This window comes from Mustela nivalis (genome assembly GCF_964662115.1).
Source record: "Mustela nivalis genome assembly, chromosome: 16".
Lineage (NCBI taxonomy): Eukaryota > Metazoa > Chordata > Mammalia > Carnivora > Mustelidae > Mustela > Mustela nivalis.
In genome coordinates, this window is record NC_139035.1 from 2,716,064 (window position 1) to 2,742,503 (window position 26,440).

At 43.6% G+C, this 26,440-nt stretch overlaps 2 protein-coding genes across 10 annotated transcripts in view; one reads left to right on the forward strand and one right to left on the reverse strand.

Annotated features, from left to right (window-relative positions):
• PRRX1 (paired related homeobox 1) overlaps window positions 1-3,610 on the forward strand; it is a 72,143-nt gene extending 68,533 nt beyond the window's left edge. For both annotated transcript variants that reach the window (XM_082702811.1, XM_082702810.1), the window contains one exon: window positions 309-3,610. Coding sequence is in view for 1 of the 2 variants with exons in the window: in XM_082702810.1 (XP_082558936.1) it covers window positions 309-447 (139 nt within the window). In the remaining variant the exon portion in view is untranslated. The remainder of the gene's footprint in view (window positions 1-308) is intronic.
• Window positions 561-26,440, reverse strand: part of LOC309849833 (uncharacterized protein) — a 187,337-nt gene continuing 161,457 nt past the window's right edge. For 5 of the 8 annotated variants that reach the window (XR_014303925.1, XR_014303926.1, XR_014303927.1 and 2 more), the window contains one exon: window positions 561-2,125. Coding sequence is in view for 2 of the 8 variants with exons in the window: in XM_082702835.1 (XP_082558961.1) it covers window positions 1,600-1,767; window positions 2,030-2,125 (264 nt within the window). In the remaining 6 variants the exon portion in view is untranslated. Of the gene's footprint in view, window positions 2,126-7,365; window positions 7,921-26,440 lie in introns of those variants that run through there. The other 3 variants (XR_014303930.1, XM_082702835.1, XM_082702836.1) reach the window with 3 other exon arrangements.

Below are 26,440 nucleotides of genomic sequence, written 5' to 3' on the forward strand. Positions count from 1 at the left end.
TCCCGCTTTTCCGCAGAAGCAGCTTTCTCCTCTCGGCCCAGAAGTCCGCTATGCCTCACTGTGTCCCACACGGCAGGTCCCTCTGCCCGCCCTGTCCCCGCTCTCCCCTGCCCTTCCGGACGCTGCCAGCCTTGCCCGCGTGCCCCAGACCCATGCAGATCCGGGGCTGGTAGAGACCTCAGAGGTCACCCGAGCAGCCCGCCGCCCCGCCCGCCCCGTGCCGAGACTCGTGTCTTCCCGGGGCGCCGACTGCGGCTTCGTGAAACTAATGCCTGTTGTTCTCCCTGCTCTCTCCTCTGTCCCTACAGCGCCATGGCTACTTACTCTGCCACATGTGCCAACACTAGCCCTGCACAGGGCATCCACATGGCCAACAGCATTGCCAACCTGAGACTGAAGGCCAAGGAATATAGTTTACAGAGGAACCAGGTGCCAACAGTCAACTGAGGAGAAAAAAACCATTAAACAGGCCTACGAAGAAATCAAACACCATAAGACACCTTTCCTGCTCTGTCATTTCTTCATCTGTTGGGGAAAAAATAAATAAAACAAACAAACAAACAAACAACCTGAACGCAAACATTGGGACCATGGCAGAGAAAAGCCGGAGAGGAGCAAAATGAAAATTAGTTCACCAGTGTTTCTCCGCCCTCCGGGGTACCGCCACCACCACGTGCTTCTGCGTGTGTTGATTTTGTTTTTCCTTCTCCTCGTGTGCTTTGCTTTAATATACTCCAAGCTTCTTCAGTTAGGTTCAGCCCACCCACCCCCATGGCCGTATGAGTTTCAAAACAAAACAAAAAAACTAGAGCAGCCAAAGAAACCACGGATACATTCAGGGCCACTGTCTAGCATCCGCTCGTGACCTGTTTGACCCACAGTGCCTTGCCCCTATCTTTCTTCCCAGTTCTCTGTATAAAAGCTCTAGGAGCTTCTGAGAAGCCAAAGTCTCTCTGAAAAATCTGTGCCAGACACGATTTCCTGTCTTGTGGTCTCCATCCCTGTCGGTCATGGTAAGGTCTTCCCATCAGCTACTGTTCAGAAAGCAATTATGTACAACATCTGGTCACTGGCTTGTGTCTGGCTAATTCTGAGCTCTAAGCTGTAGATCGAAGCTCTCCTTATCAGCTAGAGATTTAAGCTCTAAGCTATAGATGATGATATCGCCATCACCACCACCCCTGACCCCCATCCAGGCAATCAGCCATCGTAAGTCAAAGGTATTTGTTGTTTTGGAATGGTTCGTTGTCATGGGCTTGACATTCGAGAGAGGGAGAGAGATTTCTTTAGGAAAACAAAGACTGAGTTGTGAAAGGCATGGCCTACATCTCTTTAGTGCCTTAAGGATAGTCAGATGCACACTTATATATATACTGTATATATTTATATATTTTATGTATATATATCTAAAATATTCTTGCAAGCTTGAGTTTGCAGTTTCTCGAACACTACCAAAAGCACATCTCACACCACCACCACTGTCCTTGATCTCTACCGTGATGTTTTGGGGGATCTCACTTCCTTTCTTTCTTGACACAAAGTTCTCATCAAGGCCACAGAGCACTTCACAGGGCATCTGTTTCAGAACAGGTCGCATTTTTACATTTGAACTTTGAATAAATTAGAGCCTATTCGAGGCTGTAAAAATGTTCTTGAGTTTGAAGACCGCTCTGGTGGAACAGGAGTGTATCCTGACACGTCATGGGGGTCACATTTAGAGGAGGGAAGGCCATGTTGCCATCTGCCCCTTCTCCACTCAACAGGAATCTGAAAGACACATGTTTGAATGGAATCCTTAATGTCTTGTCTAAATTCCAAAACTTTAAGAGGCGACTGTGGGCTATTCTTTTACTAATATTTTGAAATAAAGTTTAGTGCCTAGGGCTGCGAGCCAGGACTGACCTTTGTTTCTTTCTTTTTGTCTCCAGCTGTGCTTTTGTAACTTGTCGGGTGGACAAGACCAAACCACACCACCATGCTGTGCCTCAGTTTACCTTTTTGTACAATGGGTTTAACAATACTTACCTACCTCACAGGGGTGTTGTGAGGCTCTATTCATTTGCTCCTTCATTCTTTCCTGTGTTCTCTGCTTGTGCAGCACTTGGTAGCCATGGGAGGAAAGGGGCTACAAAAGTATACAATGTTAATGGAAGGATAAGGTACCTGGAAGCCTTGTTTTCTAACAAGGAAGTGCTACCTTGCTGTAAATACTTACAGCCTTGTATTTGGAAATGAGAAATAGGTTTATATTTACAGACCTCACAAAAATCACATCACTTGACCAAAGAATAAGATACACAGAACAGACATATTTTTGACCTATTTTTATCCTGACCAGGTTGGTTCTAATACCTTTAGTTATCAGCAATTAAAAAGCTTTAGATTGGTTTTGGCCAAATACGCCAACTCTGAGTGACTGGCATGGACTGCTGAGTTTAAGATGCACTTTCAGCACACGCTTGTTCCCCCCTCGGCCTAGCAAGTTGAACCAATGGTGGAACTTTTTCACCAATCGGAAAATGTAATTTTAAATGCTGAATCTATACTTCTTTTAGTAACAAGAAGAAAGCCCATCTTGTGCATTTTGCTTCCATCCACTGATTCCCTCTTCCTCTAGCATATTATTAAAATATTTCTTACTGATCTTTTATGTGGGCTGGCTGAACACCACATATTACTTGCTTCCTAAGGATTCCCTGGACTAATTCTTTGGTCCCACTAGCTGCTGCGGATTATCAAGATTCAAGGAACAGTGTAAACTAACAGATGAAAACATTCTTTGTGAATTGAGTGAAATCCAAGAAATTGGTGAACATCTGGAGTTTGGACTCTGGGCTACAGTGCAGGGAACAGAACTCATACAAGACAAGGTGTTGCTAGGAAAGGGGAATTTTTGAAGAGGGAGGAAAGGAATAGGTCATGTGAAACAAAGTCATTTGAAGCTTTCGTCCTGACATCCGTTTTCAGTAGTGAACAGAAAAGCCTGAACCCAAAACCCAAACGCTATGTGAAACTGGGCAGTTTTGCCACCAGTGCCTGGGAAGCGATGTCTGGGAAATCAGAGAGTAGCCAGTGCTGGTCATCCATAGGAATTTTCATTGCTAGTGACTCAACACCACAAACATTTATTATCTAAGCACCTGATCAAGAAGTATACACATGAGACAAGCACTCAGTATTGTTCATTTATTATTGATTTTTTTTAAAGTATTAGTTCGATATATGATTTAGAGGAGTGGCCTTTTGGCTTCCAAGCCAGGTCTCCACTGAGGGCCTCAGGCCAACAACGTTCCAAGGCGTCCTCCCTGCTCCTCACCATCGTTCAACTCAGATACAGATGAAAACGGGCAAACTGTCTGTCTGTGTCCCCAGTCCCTTCCCAAACTAGATGCTGATCTGTAGGACACTTGGCAGGTTAAGTCAAACCAGAAGAGGTGACTGAATAAAAAAGGGAATGACACTTAGGGTATAAAGATCTCCTAATAAATGTAATATGTAAATTATATCTTGCTTTATGATGTAAAATATACATTGTTTGCGCTAGAATAGAAATGATTCCTTTTCAATAAAAAGAAGAAGGATGCTACTATGCGGTCTTTTGTTACATACATTTGAGTCTACTGATTCTTTTCTCTTAGAACTTCAAAAATCAGTCTGCTAGGACCTAAGGGTGCCTGCCAGGAGAGTGAAGGCAGAAGGGATTTGTGGACCGAACTTTCATTGGAGTGTGGTAGTATTTCTTAAAAATGCAAACTGTCTATTCCTCAAAAGCAAAGACAATGGTGGGAGGGAGAGGGGATATTTATTGGCATAATGCGTAAAGGAACACTTTTATGAGAGTTTAGTTAATTTTCACCCATTTCTTTAGAATCCATAATACCAGCTCTATATGACAAAACAGACAAAATAGCGCACACGTTTATTTTAGAATAGAGAAGTAACAGTAAAATGTAAGCACCTACTGTGTGGAGCACTGGGTGTGGGTATGGGGGTGGGGATGGAAAACCAAACTGGGAGGCATATGTTCTGTTTTCATATAGATTAAGATCCGATTTAAAAGGGAAGTCCGTGAGGAACCAACGTATGCAACAGTCAAGACAACAAGTGAAGATGTCAAACGAATAGAGTAGAAACACTGAGCTGAAGCGAGAGAGGGTCTCACGGAAGATGTGGGGTTCGTTTAATCCTCTAGGAGTGGGAAGACAGGAGGTGCTGCCTTCAAGTCAGAGAACAGAAAACGGATGAACGTGGGGACACAGGAAGGAGGAATTTGTGTTCAGGGACCGTGACAATACAGGCCCAGATGGAACGGAGGCTTGTTTTGAATCCACGTGGAGGAAAACACTGGAGATTGAAACAGAGCCTTTCCTCTCGCAGAGTATGGTGTGTCGGGACAGAGGAGTTTGGAATTTTGCTCAGGCCATAGAAATCCACTAAAAGTTATTAAGTAGGAAAAAAGTCATGCAAAAAATACTACTACAGCAGGATTGCTGTGGTACAAGAATGAAGAGAAGCCAGAACAGAACAGGAACTAGAAGCAGAACAGTTGGCGGGGAGACAAAAAGCAAAGGTTGAATAGGCACATCTTGCAAGGAAAGAATCAACAAGACTTTATGGCAGGAGAAAGAGAATAGAGTCTAAGATAAAAATAAATTAAAAAGTGGGAACTAGGAGAAGGGATCACAGACAAAACTGACAAAACCCAACAGAAATGTGAGACCCTGTGAAAGAAGCAGTAGTGGCAGTTTTAACGTAAGTGAATTTGAAAACAACAAAATGTAAGTTAAGGTATGAAAGCTTGGCTTGAAACCAAGGTCAAGGATGGAGATACAACTTTGGGATTCATCTTTAAGGAGGTGATACCTTGAGGTACGAGAATGAATGAGTTTTTCGAGAGAAGAGAGTCCTTGTGCTTCCACTGGAAGCGTAGTGGACCCTTGAACAACACACTTTTGAACTGCCCAGGTTCACACCAATGTGGATTTTTTACAGCACAGTACTGTAGCTGTATTTTCTCTTCCTTATGATTTTCTTTCTTTAAAAGACTTCATTTATTTGAGAAAGAGACAGAGAGCACAAGGAGGTGGGACAAGGGAGAGAGGGAGAAGGAGACACAGACTCCCCACTAGCAGGGAGCCCAGTGCAGGTTCAGTCCCAGGACCCTGAGATCGTGACCTGAGCCAAAGCCGATCCTTAACCAACTGAGCCACCCAGGTGGCCCTTTATGATTTTCGTAATAACATTTTTTTCTGTCTAGCTTACTTTATTATAAAGATATGGCATCGAATACATGCACAGAATTTGTGTGCAAAGACTTTTTGTGCCCTTGGTAAGGCTTGTGGTCAAGAGCAGGTGTTAGTAGCTAAGTTTTAGGGCCGTGGAAAGTTTCACATGGATTATTGACTGCACCAGGGGTGGCGCCCCGGCCCCATGTGGTTCAGAGGGTCATCTGTAGTTTCAGTCCAGGGAGGAAGGTCCGACTCTGCAGAACATGTAGTGAGGAGACAGCTGCTGAAGGCCGTTGGAAGGAGCTGTTTGAGAAGCAGGAGGAGGACCAGCTTGTTGGCTGCCCCAGAGTTAAGGAAAAGGAGTCTCTGAAGAGAAGAGAGTGCTGGGCATGGTCAGATGCTGGGGAGCAGACCAGCTTCACTGGGGGTGGAGGAAAGGCCACTGGGTGCATGACTTTCTCGAGGATGTTTACTGCAGAGCTGGGCGAAGGAGACACATTTTGACCAGTCATGGTAGGAATGAGTTCCTTGAAAAATGGAAGTGGAAGCCGTGGCTCATAGACTACTTGCTCGAGACCCTTTGGCATCGAAAGTCTATGAATAAGGATTCTTTGAGCTGCAGGTGGCAACTGGTTCAAATCGCAGGGCTGTATTTAAAACCCACGGGGGTGCCCACTGGACCCAAAGTACGACTGTTGGAGCCGAGCCGCTCCTGGGGTCCCAGAGGCTGGAATGAGGCTGCACCCCTAGACAAGCCAAGGTCTGTACACCCTGCCCCGGAGCCCACTGGCGCTCTTCCGACGGTGTCCGGCCTCTGGGCAACGAGTCTGCAGTGCCAGCCAGATGTGCGGACCTGGAACCCGCTGTCCTCACCGTAGACCACGCTTCAGGCATTTCTGATTGAGGCTCTCTGTCCCGGTAGTCTGGAGCCCACCTTCAGGGCCCCATGGGCCTCTCTTCCTGCGACTGCTGTTTGCAGGGGGGTCAGGGTATGTAGCCGGAGCTCGGTGAGCACAATGCCATTGCCACCCTTGTGGGTGGAAGTCTACTTTGGGTGCAGGATGGGCTGATGTGGAAAGGGAGGTGAGCGGGACACAGGTTGGGGTTCTAGGATCTGACCATCCCTGCAGGGCATTTCTGGGAGGGAATTCCAAATAGTTCGAGAATCCTACAGGTCAGCCTGAGTTTCCAGGTCAATATGGAAGTATGTTCATTAAGAGAAGAGTGTCGGACACAATTTGTTGAATAGTTTGTTAGCTTGATTGATAACAAATGTCGGGAGATAAACCTGGACTTTCATTTGTACTCTTGCCCGGACAGCGCCCGGTGCAGGAGCACCACACACCTCTTTTAAGATCTGGCCCGGTTAGCTTTTGGTTCACTTTCTGGATATCCCATTAAACAGAAACCAATGCCAGAAATCTTGTTGAGACGTAATTCTTGAATGTAGATCCATCTCAGCCTCACTATTTTTTTGTTTTTCCTCTCTGAACAGGACTCAGAGCTCTGCTTACTTCTAAGGCCTCAGTTTACTTCTCTCATGGGACAGGCTGAGAAGAGTTTTGAAAAAAGTTAACTTGCCTCCTCTACTCAGCATCCTCGCGGTATAAAGGGCTTTCCAGTCGACCGGTCCTGACGCATTGCATCGGGCTTGTGGGGGGATGGGACAGCAGGGAGGTTTGGGAAGGGGCCGAGAACGAAGACTTCCAGTCATTTCTCCAGCTCCTTCTAAGCCCCTGTAATTCCCACTGTGTCTCAAACCTTCTGACTCTGCTAGAAAAGAGGGAAGTCTTACAGAGTTTGCTACTATCTGACCCTTGGGAGGCTGGGAGGCCCGGCATTGGGTAAAGATCCTCCCTGGTCTACCGAGTACCTCAGGTCTCCTGGTTCTCGATTTCAGGGCCTGTAACAATGCTCCGCTTTTACCCATCAGTTTCTACATGGTCGGCTACATTTCAGTTGCAAGTGGCAGAAACCCAACTCAAATTAGACGGTGATGGTTTAATCAGGGGATTTGTTACGTGGATGGAGGGTAAGTCAAAGAAGAAAGGAGGAGCTCTAGGAACTGGGGTAGCTCTGAAAACCCCAGGCAACAGAACTGAGAACTGACATCCCCAGAACTCTGTCTGCCTCTCACCTCTGCGTGCAAGTTTTCTCCACGTAGCAGGGAAAGCAGCTACCGCCAGACGCAGCCTCTATCCATTTCACGTGGGAAGAAAGATCAGAGAAACAAGCTCCTGTTACGAAGATCCTGGGGGAGGACTCTGCCGTCCTGATTTGTTTCGTGGACACCCATGACCCAGACGTTGTGTCCCGTGGGTTGAGAGGTACTGGGCACCCAAAGCAGGGCACCTGCTTGTTTCAGGTACTGCTTGGGCACCGACACGATTCCTCTTGTCCCCATCTCTAGCTCCGGGCACTGCTGCAGCGCTCAGTCGCCAGGCCATTTCAACTTTGGAGGCTGTATTTTAAAAATGGTAAAGCAGCAGTGAGCCTTGGACCCTGAAAAGTGACTGTGGGAAGCAAAGGTACAACCCTTGCTGTCCAGGAAGCATCTTGGAGTGTTAGATGACAGAGAAACGAAGTTCTGCTATGTAGAACCACTATACAGCAGGGCCTATTTCTAACTGCAGCCTAGCCTCACCGAACTGGCAGGCCTCTCTCCTCTTCTCCTCCCTTCCCTACTGGTTCCCTCCTCCTCCCTCCCTACCCCCTTCCTTCCTGCCTGCCCTTCCTTTTTTCTATACTACCTGCATGTCAAGATGTTTCTTGTACCTCATAGCCTTATAGCTCTCCCTGACCACATATTCTAAGTCTCCCACACTGGACGTTATATGGTTATCCGTATAATGGATCTTGTGCCTTTTGGATTACTCCTAATAAAGTAATTAAATGTAAGAGTAAATTAATACACCAAAAAACATTTCAGAAAATTAATGCCAAACACTGTGGGCTTCCCGGAAAATAACTTCCAAAATGTTATTCTAGTTGTAAAACAGCAGCATTCCTGAAAGGAAGATAGCCAGGTCTTCTACAGACTGAAGGCATCTGAAAACTATTTCTTAGAGTCCTATATTTATTTGCTTAGTGTCACTCAGTTAAGAATAGGTAAACTAAGGCCAGCAAGACTGGACAGCTAGAGAGACTCACACATGAGCATGGGAAGACAGGAACAAAAATGTTCATTGCAGAATGGTTTGTAAAAACAAAATTTTGGAAATAAACGAAATGTCCATCAATGGGAGAATAAATAAGCTGTGATATATTCATATAATGGAAAACCATTCAGAAATAAAAAATGAATGAGTGAACCATGGCTACACATGTCCACTTGCATAGCTCTCAGAAACGTAGCTTTGAGGGGAAAAAGTAAGTTACAGAAGACCGTGTGACACTATTTTATGAAGTTTAAAAGCAGTCTAAAATATGTATTGTTTGTGAACATGAATGTATTTGGTAAAAATATAAAAAGATGCATAGGAATGAAAAGCAATTTCAGAATAATAATTTCAGAAAAAGCAACTTCTGAGTAAGGAGACAAGGAACTGGACTGGAACGGGCACCCTAGGTGCTCCAAACATATCTGAAATATCTTATTTCTTTAAAAATATATGAGGAACAAAGAGGACAAGTATTAAAGTTTGACGAAAGCTGTGTGGTAAGTACAGCATGTCCCCATCTCTAGCTCCGGGCACTGCTAGAGAGATCATGACATTGATCTCTCTACTTTTCTGTGAATATTATATTTCAAAACTTGTGAAATGTGGAAAGAAAAGAACACGTATGTGTATCTTACCGCCTCCGCAGGCGGAGGTGCGAGATTGAGGTGGGTGTGTTTGTATAGTCCCAGATTTTGTTGTAGCGTAGTCGAGAGGAAAGTGGTCACAGTACATTTTCTTAGAGGACTAAAAAAAAAACATCCCGCATATAACTTAACTCACCTAATTGAGCTTCGAGGGATAGAAGCGTTGATGTCTCTGAAAGATTTCTACCAGAAATCTCTCCCTCGGCTTACTACTGGCCCTAATCTGTACCTTCAGAGTGTGGGTTTCCAGGAGTCTCCCATGGTCTGGGCTGTATGAGGTGGCCCATGCCCCGAAGTTATCATTAGCCATTTTTTATCATTCCTGCATGATCCTGAAAGAACAGGACATAGTTTTAAGACACGGAATGGAGGAAAAGATGGAAGAAGAGAAGTGTGTGTGTGTGTGTGTGTGTGTGTGTGTGTGAAGGGGGGGATCTGAGAGTCCTGCTGCAGAACAGCACACGGACCCGATCTCTGCAGAGGGGAACTGAAAGGGGTAACATGATGCAGTGACACAAGCACAGGCCGTGTCTCCGGCCATGTAACCTCGGGAAGTTGCTCCTGTCCTATGTGTATTTTTCTTCTTTGTAAAGTGATGATCTGCCTCACAGATTGCGGAGGGATTCAAGAGAGCAGATGCACAAAGCACTGACAGCCTACTTGAATCACGTTGTGGATTTCCTTGTCTTTCTGTACGATCAAGGGACAGCTCAGGTATGGGGAAGAGAGCCCTGGGATGTCATCAGTGGCCCAGGCTCTCTGTGTGGCACCAAAGCAGAAGAAATTCAAGGACGAGTAAAGTGTGGCAGCGAGAAACGGAGGAGGGAAAATGCAGAAAGGAAAAGAAGGAACATGTAGCTCCGAATGTGTGTGACTGCCCTGCTCTTCCCAGAAGTATACACAAGATGGTTTTCCCTTTGCCTAGATCCTCTTACAGTTGAGGTATCTTGGGGTGCCTGGGTGGCTCAGTCGGTTAAGCTGCTGCTTGGACTCAGGTTGTGATCTCGGGGTCCTGGGATCGAGCCCTGCACTGGGCTCTCTGCTCAGCGGGGAGCCTGCTACTCCCCCTCCTTCTGCCTGCCGCTCCCCCTGCTTGTGTAGGAGCTCGCTCTCTCTGTCAACTAAATAAAGACAGAAAATCCTTTAAAAAAAATTGAGGGGTCTTGACAGGCAATAATGTAGCAACTTCTTTCTAGATATGTCTCCTGAGGCAAGAGAAATAAAAGCAAAAATAAACTATTGGGACTTCATAAAAATAAAACCTTCTACACAACAAAGGGAATAATCAATAAAGCTGAAAGACAACCTACAGAATGGGAGAAAATTTTTGCAAATGACGTGTCTGATAAAGGGCTAGTATCTAAAATATTTTTTAAAAAGTACACAACTCAACACCCAAGAAACAATAATCCAACTAAAAACTGGGCAGGAGACATGAATAGGTGTTTCTCCAAAGACACACAGATGACCAAAAGACACATGAAAGGGCGCTCGACATCACTGATCCGCCCACACCTTTCGGAACGGCTGAAATCAACAACACAAGAAAACAAATTTTGGCAGGGATGTGGAGAAAGGGAAACCCTCTCACGTTGTCGACGGGAATGCAAACTGGTGCAGCCACTGGGGAAACAAGTGTGGAGGTTCCACGGAAAGTTAAAAAAAAGAGCTACCTACGACCCAGCATTTGTGCCGCTGGGTATTTAGTCAAATACAAAAGTACTAATTCAAAGGGATACATGTACCCTGATGGTTGTAGCAACATTCTCTGCAACAGCCAAATTATGGAAACAACAGCCCAAGTGTCCATCAATTGATGAATGGATGAAGAAGATGTGGTATTTATATATATGTATGTGTACACACACACACACACATATACATATGTAATTTCCTATTCCATTGTGTGTGTGTGTGTGTATATATAATGGAATGTTACCCAGCCATAAAAAAGAATGAAATCTTGACATTTGCAATGACATGAAGAGAGCTATAGAGTATCATGTTAAGCAAAATAAATCCATCAGAGAGAGACAAATACTACATGATTTCACCAATATTGGAATTTAAGAAACGAAGCAAACGCACAAAGGACAAAAAAGGAGAGAGAGAGGCGGACCCAAAGACGGACTCTGATCGTAAAGGACGAACCGGGGGTCAGCAGAAGGAAGGGCAGTGGGGGTTGTGTCGGGTGGTCGGCAGGGCCTGTGCGTGCACTTGCCCCGATGAGCACAGGGGACGCACGGAAGTGGTGAGTCACTATGTACGCCTGAAATGAATGTTGCATTGTGTGTTAACTGAAATTTAAATAAAAATTGACTTTCTTTTTGGTGTGTGGTTTTTTGTTTTGGTTCTTTGGAAATGTTTGTTTGTTTTTGTGTTTGCCTTGAATACAAAAATGGCACTCAAAAGTTCAGAAGCCCTTTCTCCCACCCCAGTGGAAATCTGACAGAACAATGACTGAGGAGTTGGGATGACTTCCTCTTTCCTCTTTGGTTACACAAAGAGCTCAGACACAAAGCAGCAGGGCACAGAGCTCGTTTTTGAGGGAAGACTGCGTTTTGCTTCAGTTCCTTCTCCTCACTGTCTCCTGACTGGGCGATGCTCCTTCTCCTCAGGGAGGAGGTGTTTGCGGACCTGCTAGAGACTCCCCTCAGCCTGGATGGCACTCCCTATTTCTCCTGATTCCCAGCCTCTCCCTTCCTGACTCCAAGCGAGTTTCAAAGAGTCTGTTTGGAATTTACTGTTTTTGAGTCAGCAAGGGAAAAGGCAGTCACCACAGAGGCCGAGAAATGATTGTGGAATGTCCCTCTCCAAGACTCAAAACACTGAAGTCTGGGCTGTTTCCCATATGACCTGCTGTCTCTGTCACCGGGAACATACCTCAGGCCCTACCCTCTCAGGAGACAATGTGCCTCTTTCCCATCTCACCCCAGCATCAAATGAATGGCCAATGGTCAGATGGGATCGCATTTCCTGCAAATACACGCTGTTGGCAGGAGATGCATAAAACACAAGGATATTTTGAAGAGAACAGAACTCAGATGAGTATTAGACCAAAGAAACTCGGCTTTTCCATATTATTAAGAGAGAACATAGATGTTAAGGCAAAGAGCACCATTCGGGATAAAAAGGGCTATCACATAATGATAAAAAGAACAATTCAACATGAAGCCATCACAATTTTAGATAATACTTAGCAACATGTAATGATGTAGCCTTAAAATTTATAGTATATAAAATGACAGAACTATAAAAAGAATGTAAAAATCTACAATCACAATTGGAAATTTTAACATACTTCTCTCGGTAAATGATAAAGAAGATTAAAAACTAGAAAACTTATAGAACAAGACAGCTACCAAGATTGATCTTTATGAATATTGATAATATAATTTTTAAATAGCACAGAACTCATTATATAGACTACTTTTTTATCAGAAATTGATTACATTGATTAAACAATATCATTAACCAAAGAAATATGATGGGGAAATATCATGGACCATGTATGAAAGTCATAGACATCAGAGGTATTCCAGAAGTATAGGTCCAGAAAAGCCAGGAGAACCACCGACTGATTCTTACTGATTCTGCTGAAATTTTCTCTGCTAAGAGACAGTTGGTTCTAGGAGCAAGCCCCAAACAGGAAATGTTCTCTTATCCTGTCTCCAGATGGAGCCTCACCAATCTGAGTGATGTTTATTGTTGTAAGTGATTTCTACATTTCGTTCTAAGTTTGAGTCAGATAGCTACATGAGGATAATTTTTAAATGTCGTTTTTACATGACTCTGATGTATTTTCCCTGCCTGAGTGGCACGGCCCCAAAATAAGCAAGGTGCCAGCTTCTGGTAGCTAGCTGGGTACACCAGGGGGACATGCCAGCTCTCAAGTTTCTTTGAGTTTCCAAGCCTTTTATGGCAAAATGCAACTCAGAAAAGAAAAAGAAACCAACATATTTTGCTGACTGGGCAGTTCTATCACATGGATTTCAGGACAAAGCCATCAGTGTTGATGAATTTCTCTAATGATGCTTTAGACCCTGACACACCATTTTGAGAGTGGCCCCACATCATGCTGGCCAATTTGAACTCTAAAAATTGTCCAATTGCTAAAGCAAACATGCTCCAGGTTTTCCAAGGAAAATAATCTATTTTCCGATTTCCTGTGCTCCATCAGGGTGCAAAACATAAAATAAGCCAAAATTCCTCCACAGTGGGCTTGCAGTCTTAAGAAGACCATTATTTTCTACACAGAAAGTCAAATATTTTTTCCAGAACCAATTTTCTTGCTGACCACATTGGGTATTGAGAAATCAGGGAGAGCCTTCTTGGGAAAGACTGAACCAAAGGAGGAATTTGGCTTTAGAAAACAGGAAGTGGGTTTCTATTGCTGTGTGTGGCCAAGAGAGAATATGACTTCGAGACCGCATTGTCACAGGTGTGTGAACTGTCTCTAAAGACAGTCAGTACTCCTGAGTCTGACCTAAACCAGGGCAAGTTTTACCCATTACTCCTCCTTTAAGGACAAAGCTCTAGGATAATCCTGACGGACTTCACGGCAGCTTCTCTCTTTTCAAGGAAAAGGAGATCAAGTTGGGAAAGACCAGTTCAACACTTCTAAGAAGCCTTTAGTACAAACATATTTCATCCATTAGGGTAATGTTTTCCTCAGGCTTGTCCAGGAATAAATCCCAACCTTCTCCCCTTCAGATCCCAAAGACACAGCTGATTTGTTTTCAGTTGGGGCAATGAAATGTTGAAATGGGAAACACATGTCCATTTGGTCTGGAGAGGACAGGCTAGGAAGCGTCTTGTTTATGAGGCCCCCACTCAGCAATAATCTGGCGGCCCCAGAAGGACCGAACGGGCAACCAGCAATTAACTCCTAAATAATAGCTCTTCCTGGGAAGACAGTGGATTTTAAGTCCGTGTAGACCCCTCATTATCTAATATGAGGCTTAACGGGTTCCTTATTTAAAAACAGGAAGTGCTTTTAGAAACCTTGCTGAATTGTTGCTCTTCTCTTTCTCGGAACACAAATAATTGGACTAAGAGCTGCACCCGGACGCTTGTGACCCTGGGTCCCTGCCCGTCGCAGGTAGAGCGCCACTAAAATTTCCACCGAAAGTTCTCCCAGTGTGTTGCTTACCTTTACAGTCTTTTCTAAATGCATCCCAAAGAAAATCGGCCAAGCAGTCGGGAAAATGGAAAGAAAAGTATTATCTCCTGAGATAATTAAACTTAGTAAGCCACGCAGAGAAGTTGCTGAGTCAAAGAAATCTCAGGAAATGGGCACCTGTGGGGGGAGGCGATGTAAGGCCAACATCCTGTCCCGGGACGGGAGCGCGCAGGAGAGCTCACCGTCCCATCAGCCTTGTTTGTGTCCCCTGCACGCGACCAGTGTGTGTGTGGCCCCCTGTGCTGCCGACAGAGACTCACTCCTGGGAACAGTGCAAATACAGAAGGTTTAATCATATGGAATATTTTATGCAAATTCTACAAATAGTGTTTCTGGAAGAAACAACAAGCCGGGAGCTGAAATAGGTCCTTCCGTTGATAATTCTGATACGATTCTGTGTACTGCTGCTGTCCTTGTGAGAAGAGCTAAATGTCACATTACTTAACTAATTCCCAACAGTGTTTTCTGGTGTTTCCAACTGTTTGACTATTTGCTATAGACTGTGGTTCTTCCTGGTACCACCAAACTTAGTATCTCTTATTTATTAACAATAAATATTGATAAATTAATAATCAATAATGAATACATTTATTAAACGAACACTTTTTAGAGATCCACCATGAGTAAAGAGTGTGGAGAATGTTGGAAGGATTTTAAGAATAACTTATGACTATCAGAATTCCCCGGAATTTCGATTTCTTGATCCCAAATCCCTAAGATTAATACCTGTTGGGAAGGCAGACCACTGGCCGTGGATAAATTTAGGAAGAAATCACATCTAGAATGGAATCCTGGGGCTCCAGTGTTCAACACTCTAGCAAAGAATGGTGGAAATATTATGAATTTGGGAACGGGAAAAGTTGGGTGCAAGCCTCCCTGCAGAAACCTGCCCTGCAGGCAGTCCCAGGCAGGCCACTGGGCAATAGAGACAAACCAATACTTTACTGGAATGTCGATAAGATCATATAAGATTAGGAATTCCATTCTGCGCTTTTAAAAGAACTTCAAATAAATAAAGGGTGTAAATTTGGGCAATTGTCCCTAGTGATCTTTGCTAAAATTCTGCATGTACATGCATAAACCTGGGAAGGGCAAAAATGGGTGCAAAGCTGACTGGAAATTGGTAGAAGCAGCTTTGTGTCTAGCTCCAAGTTCTCTGGCCCCTGCAAGGCGTCTTATCCCTCTGCAAAATAGGGTCCGGAGAGGGTGTGGTGAGCGGCTGCTGACGGACGGTGAGGTCCTGGTGATTCCTGGAGACGGCCTCCACCAAGGCTCCAGGTTGGGCAGACTTTCCTTCTTACTACTGGAAAATCTTGTACCAGATGAGCAGGAAAGCACAAAAAAGGGATCAGCCAAAACAGAAAATCAAAGGTCAGATGTGGCCCAAGGATGCTACCCAAATAGTAGGGGCGTAAGGATGACGTAACCCTCCAGCGGTTTCCACTGCTTCCAAACTTCTGTCACGTGAACTCCATTTTATGCTTTCTACAACATCTGCATACCATCCCTACTCTTATTTACTTAATATTTTTCCTTAATTCGATCCATTTTTTAACTTAGCCTTGTCCCAAACAATAATAAACATGAAGTTATTGATTGATGTGCAAATTGTATTTCCCTAAAGCGTACTTACATAACTATTACATGCATCATAACACGCGGGTACATGACCACCACACTACACAAGTGTCCATCTGCGCACCGTCTCAAATCAGCTTGTCTGGGGCGCCTGGGTGGCTCAGTGGTTAAGCCTCTGCCTTCGGCTCAGGTCATGATCTCAGGGTCCTGGGATCGAGCCTCGCATCGGGCTCTCGGCTTCACGGGGAGCCTGCTTCCTCCTCTCTCTCTGCCTGCCTCTCTGCCTACTTGTGATCTCTGTCAAATAAATAAATAAAATCTTTAGAAATAAAATAAAATAAAATCAGCTTGTCTGCCACTGAGCCATACTTTGGGAAAGAGTCATAAAGACGACTTCGCCCAGTTTACGAACAAAACCTAGAGGAAAGCACCTATCTTCAGCGGGTGAAGGGTACCCCTCTGGGCTGACACACAGGCCATGCTCAGAAGGGACCACACTTGGCTTAATGCTCTGCTCTCACCTTCTTGGAATTCTTAATTTTTAAACAAGAAGCCTCACATTTTTGTTTTGTACCAGGTACTGCAAATCATAGAGCCGGTTCCAAAGGGACAAAGGAATAGGAAAGGGTTGGCTCAGAGCATGGCTCAGCTGTGACCCTGAAATTCGCTTTTCATCAACAATTTTTTGCAATGAATCACTAAGTAGTTACTAGAAAAACCACCACCTAAAACTATGCAAGACACCCATGGGTGACCAAAGTGAAATGCTGCAAACGGGGGTTTTAGAAGGGAGGGGCGGGGGGCAGGGGGCGGGGGGTGGGGGGCACCAAGGAGGGCGTGTGTTGTGCGGAGTGCGGGTGTCATACCTAAAAAACAAACCACGGAACGCTACATCCGAAATGAATGATGTACTGCACGGTGGCTAACATAACATAATAAAACAAAAAGAAAAATAACTTTAAAAGATGCTAGATATTTATTATCTTGCATTAGAGCTTATAGTCAGGTAGGGGGTCAAGATGAAATTCAGCAAACAATTTGATAATCTATGATTAAGAGCTAAACTCCATGTTGTGGATAATTACAATGGTATTTTGGAAAAGAAAGCCATCTCTGAGGAGGTCATCGTGGAGAAGGTGTGAAAGGGAAAGGTCTGAGCCATTCGACATCACACAAATCTATTTTTAGAAATGTCTGTGTCGACCCTCTCATATAAAACCCTTCAGAGTCTAGACTCAGCCTTTCTTTCTGCTACTTCTCTGACCAGTTTCCCCAAATACAGACTTGTCTCTAAAGTTTATAAAGCCCAGGTCAAGGGCATCTGTGGAGGCTCACACCGCGTGCATTTAGATGTTCAAAAGTTATCAGGCAAGGTAACGGTCTGTGAAATAATGCACGACACTGGTATCCGACCTTCATAAGATCTGCCGGCTGGCTTCCAAACTACATTTCCGGGACCCTTGGAAGTCCCACTCTGAAGTGGGATGGGGTGGGGACAGCTGGCTCCCAGCCCCAGCGGCAGCCCGCGCCCCTTCTGTTACTGCATCCGGCCCCGCCGCAGTGCCTGTGACCTCAGCCGTGCGGTGGGGACTCGAGTCCGCATCCACGCTTGTCCACACGCTCCCCAGTAGCTGCCTCCGGCCTCATCTCCGTGTGGGGGTGCTTGCTGCAATGGCATGCTTTGCCTTTGGAAGGGTAGATTTTGAAGAGAGGACCTTGCAAGCTCTCCACTAGGTTGGGGGGCCATTTGGACAGGGGATTTGGGATCCTAAGAAAGCAGACTGTGGTCTGTGAAAGACAAACACAGGGTGGCGGGCAGGGGGTGAGCGTGGGCTCCGGGGGAGCGTGTCCTCTGGCCCGCGCTCCTTGGTTCGTGGAAGGTGTACAGCCGGAGGCGGACTGCAGCCCGGTCCTCGGATGCACAGGACCTCGAGAAGGTACAGCCAAAGTACCTCATGTTCTACGCCCCCTCCTGAGGGGTCATTTTCCCTGAAAAGCATTTTTTTAAGTATCTCTTTTGTCTTTACGTATGTCACTCTGCCTTTTTTTTTCACCTGGAGCACCTATGTCTGCTCTGCTGAGGTACGATAAGACCTTGTTCAAACGCGTCTCATCTCCGAAGCGTCGCGAACGCTCAGGCAGAGGAAGTGCATTTCCGCTTTGCCTCCCCTTGGCATTTCGTTTATGTCTCTGGGACAGATTTTATTACCTCGCGTTATAATTACTGTCTTCCCCGGTTGGGCTGGAAGTGCCTTGTATATGTTTGGTCCCTTGTACAAAAACAGTGACTGGTGACACATAGTTTTCCCTCTCAGAAAGGTATTTACTGAGGGAATGAATGAACGAGACACTCCTGTGAGCCGAAGTGTGCCATGTTACCCGAACGAGACACTCCTGTGAGCCCAAGTGTGCCATGTTACCCGAGAGTTTATTTATCTTGCGGCATCACCAGTCTCTACGAGTCTGTGTGAGTCTCCGCACCAACCTGCTGAAAACTGGAAACACTCAGTCATCCAACGTTCAGTGCCGCGTGGATGCGTCCTCAGATGATGGACCAGATTTTCCAGTTTTCATCGGAATGACTGGCATCGCGTGTGCACGGCCTTGTACCCCCACCACACTGTGTTCTCCAAGTTACCACTGCAGACTCGAGTGCTCAGCCGGCTGCTAATGGGATGCAGCCTTCCTCAGCACACGCTGCCCTTGCGAAAGCTGACAAGTTCAGTGCCAAAGGTGATTCCAGCCCATCAGTCCTCATTGTCATTAGCAAGTAGCATTTATTAGGCACCCACATGTGCAAAACACATTTTCAAATGAAAGACATCATGACAAACATTAGCTGATGAGATTTTTTTTTAAGCCATGGAATCCACTTTCCTGCTGCCTACCAAGCTATTTTATGAGAATTCTGCCAAAAGGGAGTTGAAAGCATATACTACATTTAGGTTATTGAAGTTTCCCGCACTTCATGGAAGTCCTCTGTTTCCCCAACTGCCCGCCTCTTGTTATGCCTTTTCCTTGCCTTTTATCCAAAACTCCATTCACTGAGCGTGCTTGTTTGTTAGCGTCTGCTGCCCGGCAGGGCTCGCTGGGATCAAGTGGAAACACGGCACACGGAGAACCAGTAGCCCCAGCTCCCACTTGCCTGTGCCACTGGTGACTGGAAGAAAATCACTGACCTTCGATGCCTGTTCCAGAGCTGCTGGGAGAATGAACGAGTCATGCCTGAGGAAAAACACTTTGAAAAGTCTTCAGGAATACAAAAGCAGTAGGGCTGTGTTGTTATCTGCCTGAGGTACACCTTTCCATGTGACCTGGGGTGTTGGTTCTCTTCTGAAACAATCCGAGATGGTGTCTGAGCCATTGTGCTCTAGGGTGTCCAAACGTAACACCAGAATAATGTAGTCAGTAAGAGCTGAATGGTGACTGTGAGGGTAGAAAACAGGATACCCTTAATCTCTGGACACAGACTGAGGGCTGCTGGGAGGAGGGACGGGCTGTCTGGGTGATGGGCATTGGGGAGGGCATGTGCTATGGTGAGTGCTGTGAAGTGTGTGAGACTGATGATTCACAGACGGGCACCCCGAAACCAATAATACTTTGTATGTTAATAAAAAAAATCAGTAGTATATTAAAAAAAGAAAAGAAAAGAAAAGAGGATCACCTTTTAAGCACAGACGGGAAGTTAGAGACTCAACCTTTGCCATAGGTTTCCGAAGAGATTCCAGGACTCCTGATGCAGATTCCGAAGCTCAGTGCCGCGCGCTCCTTCCAGACTCCAGCCCTCTGCACTGTCCTCCCCCAGCCATAGCTTTCCTTAGGGGTTTTTAAACACGAGACTTAATTTTTCATGTGCTTTTATGTGGCTTTCATGATGGAAAAGCTGCAGAGCATCAAAGAACCAGCTTAAGCCGGTGCATCCGAGTGGGGCTATCCACGCGCTGGCCGTGGGGTCGCTCCGATGGAGCAGGCCAAGCGCTGCTCTCCCGTGTGGTGCCGCGATGAAAGTGGCCGGCCAGCAAACACAGGATGTCTCTGCTTTGAAGCAGTGACATGGGTACATGTGCCCTACTGATTTTTTCTGAACACACATATTTAGCCAGTGGTTTCCTCACCCTCCAGAGAAATCTGACAACCCAGACTTTTTTTTTTAAGATTTTATTTATTTATTTGACAGAGAGAGAGAGAGATCACAAGTAGGCACAGAGGGAGGGGGAAGCAGGCTTCCTGCTGAGCAGGGAGCCCAATGCGGGGCTCGATCCCAGGACCCCGAGATCATGACCTGAGCTGAAGGCAGAGGCTCAACCCACTGAGCCACCCAGGTGCTCCGCCCTTTTTTTTTTTAAACACAGACATTTATAAAGCCCTACGTCAGGGGAAAGATATAAGCACCTAGAAGAGAATGAACAGGTAAGATGCAGAAAAGATACTTCTTAGTTGAGAACTGGTCAGAGGACGGTGGGGTCGCTGGTTCACTCTTTTAATTGCACAACAATACCACACGGTGGCTCTAGAAAGAACTGCACTGAGAGGGCAGAGAGTCTAAAACCAGTTTCCATCCCACAGTACCTTTCTCCGAGGCATTGGGAGAATTTCACAAAAGCAAGTGCCATTCAAAATAGAAACTGTGCTGAAGATCTGAAACAGCTTCTTAAATATTGCAAAGAAATACTTTAAACTGTTATATTTTATCGGACCTTCTCCGATGGTCCCCAGGTGGACGGAGGCCTCGCAGCCCCCAGTGTGTCTGGTAATTGCCCACTTTACGTGTCTTGCTGGCCCAGTGGGTGGTACAACCTCTGAAGGACAGGCTAATGTGCTGGAGAGATCTGTGAGCCAGCTGCCTTTGCCCGGGTTTAGCGGGAAATCACGTATGTATTAGACTCAGTTTCCCAACCAGAAAAGTGGGGATCAAAATAAGTACTTCAGAGCGCCACTGCCAGGAGTTAAGGTCAAGGGCAAACAGTGCCTACTGTAAGCAGGCTCTTAATCCACAGTTGTTGAATGAAGAGAAGATACGTCTGCAGAACACCTGCATGCACTTTTCAGTTTGAAATATGTGACTGCAAGGTGTTTTCAAAAATGCAATTTAAAGAGAGCTAGTAGGATAAAATTCCTTCTTTTTATACCCTTTTTGTCCTGTCTTTTGCTCTTCTCTCTCAACACTTTTTTTTAAGATTATTTATTTATTTGACAGACAGAGATCACAAGTAGGCAGAGAGGCAGGCAGAGAGAGAGGAGGAAGCAGGCTCCCCGCTGAACAGAGAGCCCGATGTGGGGCTGGATCCCAGGACCCTGAGATCATGACCGCAGCCGAAGGCAGAGGCTTTAACCCACTGAGCCACCCAGGCACCCCACTCTCAACACCTCTTCAGGAAGAATCTCCTTATACTGGGCCTACATGACTCTTCTAACCTGTGTTTTTGCTCTTTCCTCTTACTACACATGCAGATATGCTCACTGATTCATGACTTTAAAACGTTCTCTTGACCTGCCACTCCACCAAACCGATCTTTCACCTTTTTCCATTTTACTATCAAAATTCTTAAATTAACTTTCTTCTTCCATCTCTTTACTGTGAAGACATACTACAAACTTCAAAACCACTTTATTAGTCACTACACCACAGAAACTATACTCCTGAATATCTCCAATGACTCTGTAATCACTAGCTTTCATGGACTTTCAAAATCTTATTATTATATTATTTTTTAACCTTGGTAGGAGTAAAGATTTTATGTTCTAGATCCAGAGTCACAGCTTATTTGTTTTAAGATATCAAATGAATCCACTAAGATATCAAATTTGGGTCTGAAGACCCAAATATATATACTTTTATATATATATAGTATATATATATACTAATACATATATACTTTTCCAACTTGTGAAAATACAGTGAAATTGGGGTATAAGAACATTGTTTGAAAATGGTAAGGTATTGTACTCATATTAAGAATTATTCATGAGAAAATGATTCACAATAATTAGTAATTATTCATAAGGAAAAGTTCTGGAAAGAACAAAAATACATGGAGGTTAAATAATATGGTACAAGACAATTAATGAATCAACCAAGAAATCAAAGATAAAATCAAAGCATACATGAAGACAAATGAAAATGAAGACACAATGGTCCAAAATCTTTGGGATGAAGCAAAATCTGGTCTAGGAGGGGAGTTTAGAGCAATAAATGCCTACTTCAGGAAACAAGAAAAATCTCAAAAATAAAACAAAAAACAAAACAAAACCAAACCCCCAAAAAACCAAACCTTATACCTAAAAGAGCCAGAAACAGAGTGTACTCAAATGAACAAAATCATAAATGAATGAGAATAACTCACACTACAGAAATATAAAGGATTATAAGAGAAAATTATGAAAAAGTGTATGTCAACAAATTAGATAACCTACAAGAAATGGATAAATTCCTAGAAATATATAAACTTCAAAACTGAGTCAAGAAGAAATAGAAAATTTGAGCACACCAATTACCAGCAATGAAAATGAATCAAAAAATCAAAAAAGTCCCAACAAATGAAAGTCCAGGACCAGACAGCTTCACAGGTGAATTCTATCAAACATTTAAAGAAGTTAATACCTATTCTACCCAAACTATTTCAAAAAAATAGAAGAGGAGGGAAAGCTTCCAAACTCATTCTGTGAAGCCAGCATTGCCCTGAACAATACTGGATAAAGTTTACTGATGATGATCATAAAAAGAGAACTATAGGCCAATATCTCTGATGAACAGAGATGCAAAAATCCTCAACAAAATATTAGCAAACCAAATCTATCAATACATTAAAAAATCATTCACTATGATCAAGTGGGATTCATTCCAGTGGATACAAGGGTGGTTAAATATTTTCAAATCAATCATTATGATACATGACATCAATAAGAAAAACAACAGGAGCCATATGATCGTCTCAATAGATGCAGAAAAAGCATTTGGCAAAGTGCAACATCCACTCATGATAAAAGCCCTCAACAAAGTAGGTTTAAAGGGAACATACCTCAACATAATAAAGGTCATTTATGAAAAATCCACAGTGAACATCATACCCCAAAGGGAAAAACTGAGAGCTTTTCCCCTAAGGCCAAGAACAAGACCAAGATGTACTTTCTGAGCACTTTTATTCATCATAGTTCTGAAAATCCTAGCCACAGCTATCAGACAACAAAAAGAAATAGAATGCATCCAGATTGGTAAGGAGAAAGTAAAATTTTCACTATTTGCAGCTGATATTATATATAGAAAACTCTCAAGACTCCACCAAAAGACCACTAGGACTGATAAATTATTCATTAAGGTTGAAGGATACAAAATCAAAACACAAAAATCCATTGCATTTCTATACAACGATAATGAAGCAGCAGAAAGAGAAATGAAGAAAACAATCCCACTTCCAATTCTACCCAAAATAATAAAATACCTAAGAGTAAACTTAACCAAGGAGATGAAAGAACTGTACTCTGAGAAATACAAAACATTAATGAAAGAAACTGAAGATAACACAGATAAATGGAAAGATATCCCACGCTCATGGATTGGAAGAATCAATATTGTTAAAATGTTCATACTACCCAAAGAATTTACAGATTGAATGCAATCCCTATCAAATCACCAACAACCTTCTCCACAGAACTAGAACAAAAATGTTAACATGTGACAGAACCACAAAAGACCCTCAGAAGCTAAAGCAATTTTGAAGGAAGAACAAAGCTGGAGGGGCACCGGTGTTGTTCAGTCAGTTGCACATCTGACTCTTGATTTTGGCTCAGGTCATGATCTCAGTAGCCCACCTCAGACTCCATGCTTCTCTCTATCTGTCTCCCACTCGCTGTACCCCTCTCCTTGGTTCATGCAGGCTTTCTCTCTAAAATAAATAAATGCATCTTTAAAAAAGAAAGAAAAGAAAAGAACAAAGCTGAAGGAATCACACTCCTAGACATCAGGATATACTTCAAAGCTATAATAATCAAAACAGTATGGCACTGGCACAAGCCAGATGTACAGATCAATAGATCAAAATAGAGAGCCCAGAAATAAACCTGTAATTACATGGTCAATTAATCTTTAGCAAAGGGGGCAAGAATACTCAATGAGAGAAAGACAGCCTCTTTAACAAACAGTGTTGTGAAAACTGGACAGCTACATACAAAAGAATGAAACTGGACCATTTTCTTTCACTATACACTAAAGTAAACTCAAAATGGATTAAAAGTCTAAATGTGAGACCTGAAACCATAAAAACCTAGAATAAAGCACAGGCAGTAATTTCCCTGACATCAGCCATAGCAACATTTTTCTAGATATGTCTCCTGAGGCAAGGGAAATAAAAGGAAAAATAAACTTTTAGGAGTATATCAAAATAAAAAATAATGAAACAATCAACAAAACCAAAGGCAACCTACTGAATGGAAGTGTCCATCAATAGATGAATGGATAAAGATATGATGTATGTACACACACACACACACACACACACACACACACACACACACTCAGGAATATTACTCATAAAAAAGAATAAAATCTTACCATTGCAACAACATGGATGGATGGGGGGTGTTATAATGCGAAGTGAAGTAAGTCCATCAGTGAACACAAATATTGTACGATATCACTCAAAGGTGGAATTTAAGAAGCAAAACCAATGAACAGAGAAAAAAAGAGTCAAACCAAAAAACAGACTCTTAACTCTAGAGAACAAATTGATGGTTACCAGAGAGGGAGTGGGTGGGGGATGGGTGAACTAGGTGAAGGGGACTAAGCTCCCTTGCCATGATGAGCCCTGGGTGCTGAGTGGAAGTGTTGAATCACTATATTGTATACCTGAAACTAACGTAACACTGTTAACTATACTGGAATTAAAATAAAAATTCAAAAAAGAATTATTGTTCCTATTACTATTATCAGGAACACAAGATAAATTAGAAAGGGATCCTGCTCTAGGATACACTATCATCTACTGGTGAAGAAAGATCTTGTGAGACGGTTTAGAAGCAGGTAAATGGGTGCCCAAAGAGCCAGTTTAAAAGTGTTTTGGAAACCTAGGATGTAGCATAAGTGTGACTTTTTATGGGACATTGGTATGTTTAAGAAAAAGAAAGCATTTTCTGATTTACTAAATAGAAAAGTAATTGAAGAGAAACTTTCGTAGCTTATTATAATTTAACTCAAGAGACTTGACCCCAAGGTAAGGCCCTCTGAAAGAGAGTTTTTACCCTCTTCTACTTTTAGTTTGCAGCTGTCATGCTATTTTTCACCCAGCTAGAATGGAATTCCTAAGGTTAGAGATTAGCTGGTCACTGAGAAGCAGGAGTATCTTGCCGTCTGGAAAGCTGCTTAATGCTGAGGCTTGGGTGACACACCCGTCCTCCACACAGCTCTGACGGCTGTAAGTACACATGCATGGGGCTGGATCACAGCCTGGGAAGTGAGTACCTCTGCCGGGCACGCTCGGAGAAAGGGATCCTGGTACTTCTTCATACCTAGTATGGGTACACAGAAATCAATGCCTGTCGGCGAGATCGGAAAGGTGGGTTGTAGCTTGTAGAAATATTTTGGAATTTAAGAGAGAAAACAGTATTTGGTTACAATAAAAAACATAGTTACATATTAAAAAAATATGTCATTTATGTATTTATAGACTGTGTTTATATATTAGCAATACACATTAGCAACATGTGCTAATTAAAGTGGCCGCTGAAGCATCGATACTTAACCACTTTTAAACTTAGTTTTTGTTATCATCGGATTTTGAAAATAATCTGTCAAAAATAGTTTATTATTCTTAGTAGTCATCTCCTTCACCCTTGAGTCAAATTATTCAGATTTTTATTGTGTCTTCTCACTGTGGCCAATTTTATCTGGAGAAGCAGCTCTACTTTCTACAGAAAGATGAAGGAGATATGATCAAAAGGGCACTGGATAGAGCAAGATGTCCAAGTTTCCATCCTGATGCTTGCCATGTCAGGGCTATTTCTGAACTGGATTAAATGGTCCTGCCCCCTGGACTTTAGCATTCTCATTACTGAATGAGAACTGCTCAACCTCTAGGTTCCTGCCAGCTCTGTGATGCTCTGAGAAGAGTTTACTTTCCCTCTCGCTCTTGTTCTTCTACTCCCATTGCTTTGATTCTTTCAGATAAGAATTTCGCCAATCTTGTTCTTTAACTTGTTCTTTTTTTCTGTACATTTATGAAACTCAGCTTTTTGAGGAGTAAAATTCATACAGGATGTCCCCCTCTGCCCATGTTACTGAAGGGAGTAGTCACACAAACCTGCAGTCTGGGGCAGAATTCTGGGCTGAAGATATAAATATGGGAGTCATTGGCCTACAGATTATATTTGAGGTCATGCGGCTGGGTGAGGTCACCAAAAAAATCACCAAAAAATAAATGAGCGCAGTTAAAGAAAAAGAGACAAAGGACTGAACTCTGGAGTTCTGCAACACTGAGTAAGGGAGACCAGGAGAAACCAACAAAAAGAGGTTGAAAGGAGCAAGACAGGAGAAAATACAGGAAAGTTAATGTTTTGAAAGAAGGATAAAGAAAATACATCAAGGAGAAGTGATCAACAGTGTCGAATATTGTTGATGGTGTAAGGAAGACGAAGCCTGAGAATTGACCACTGAGC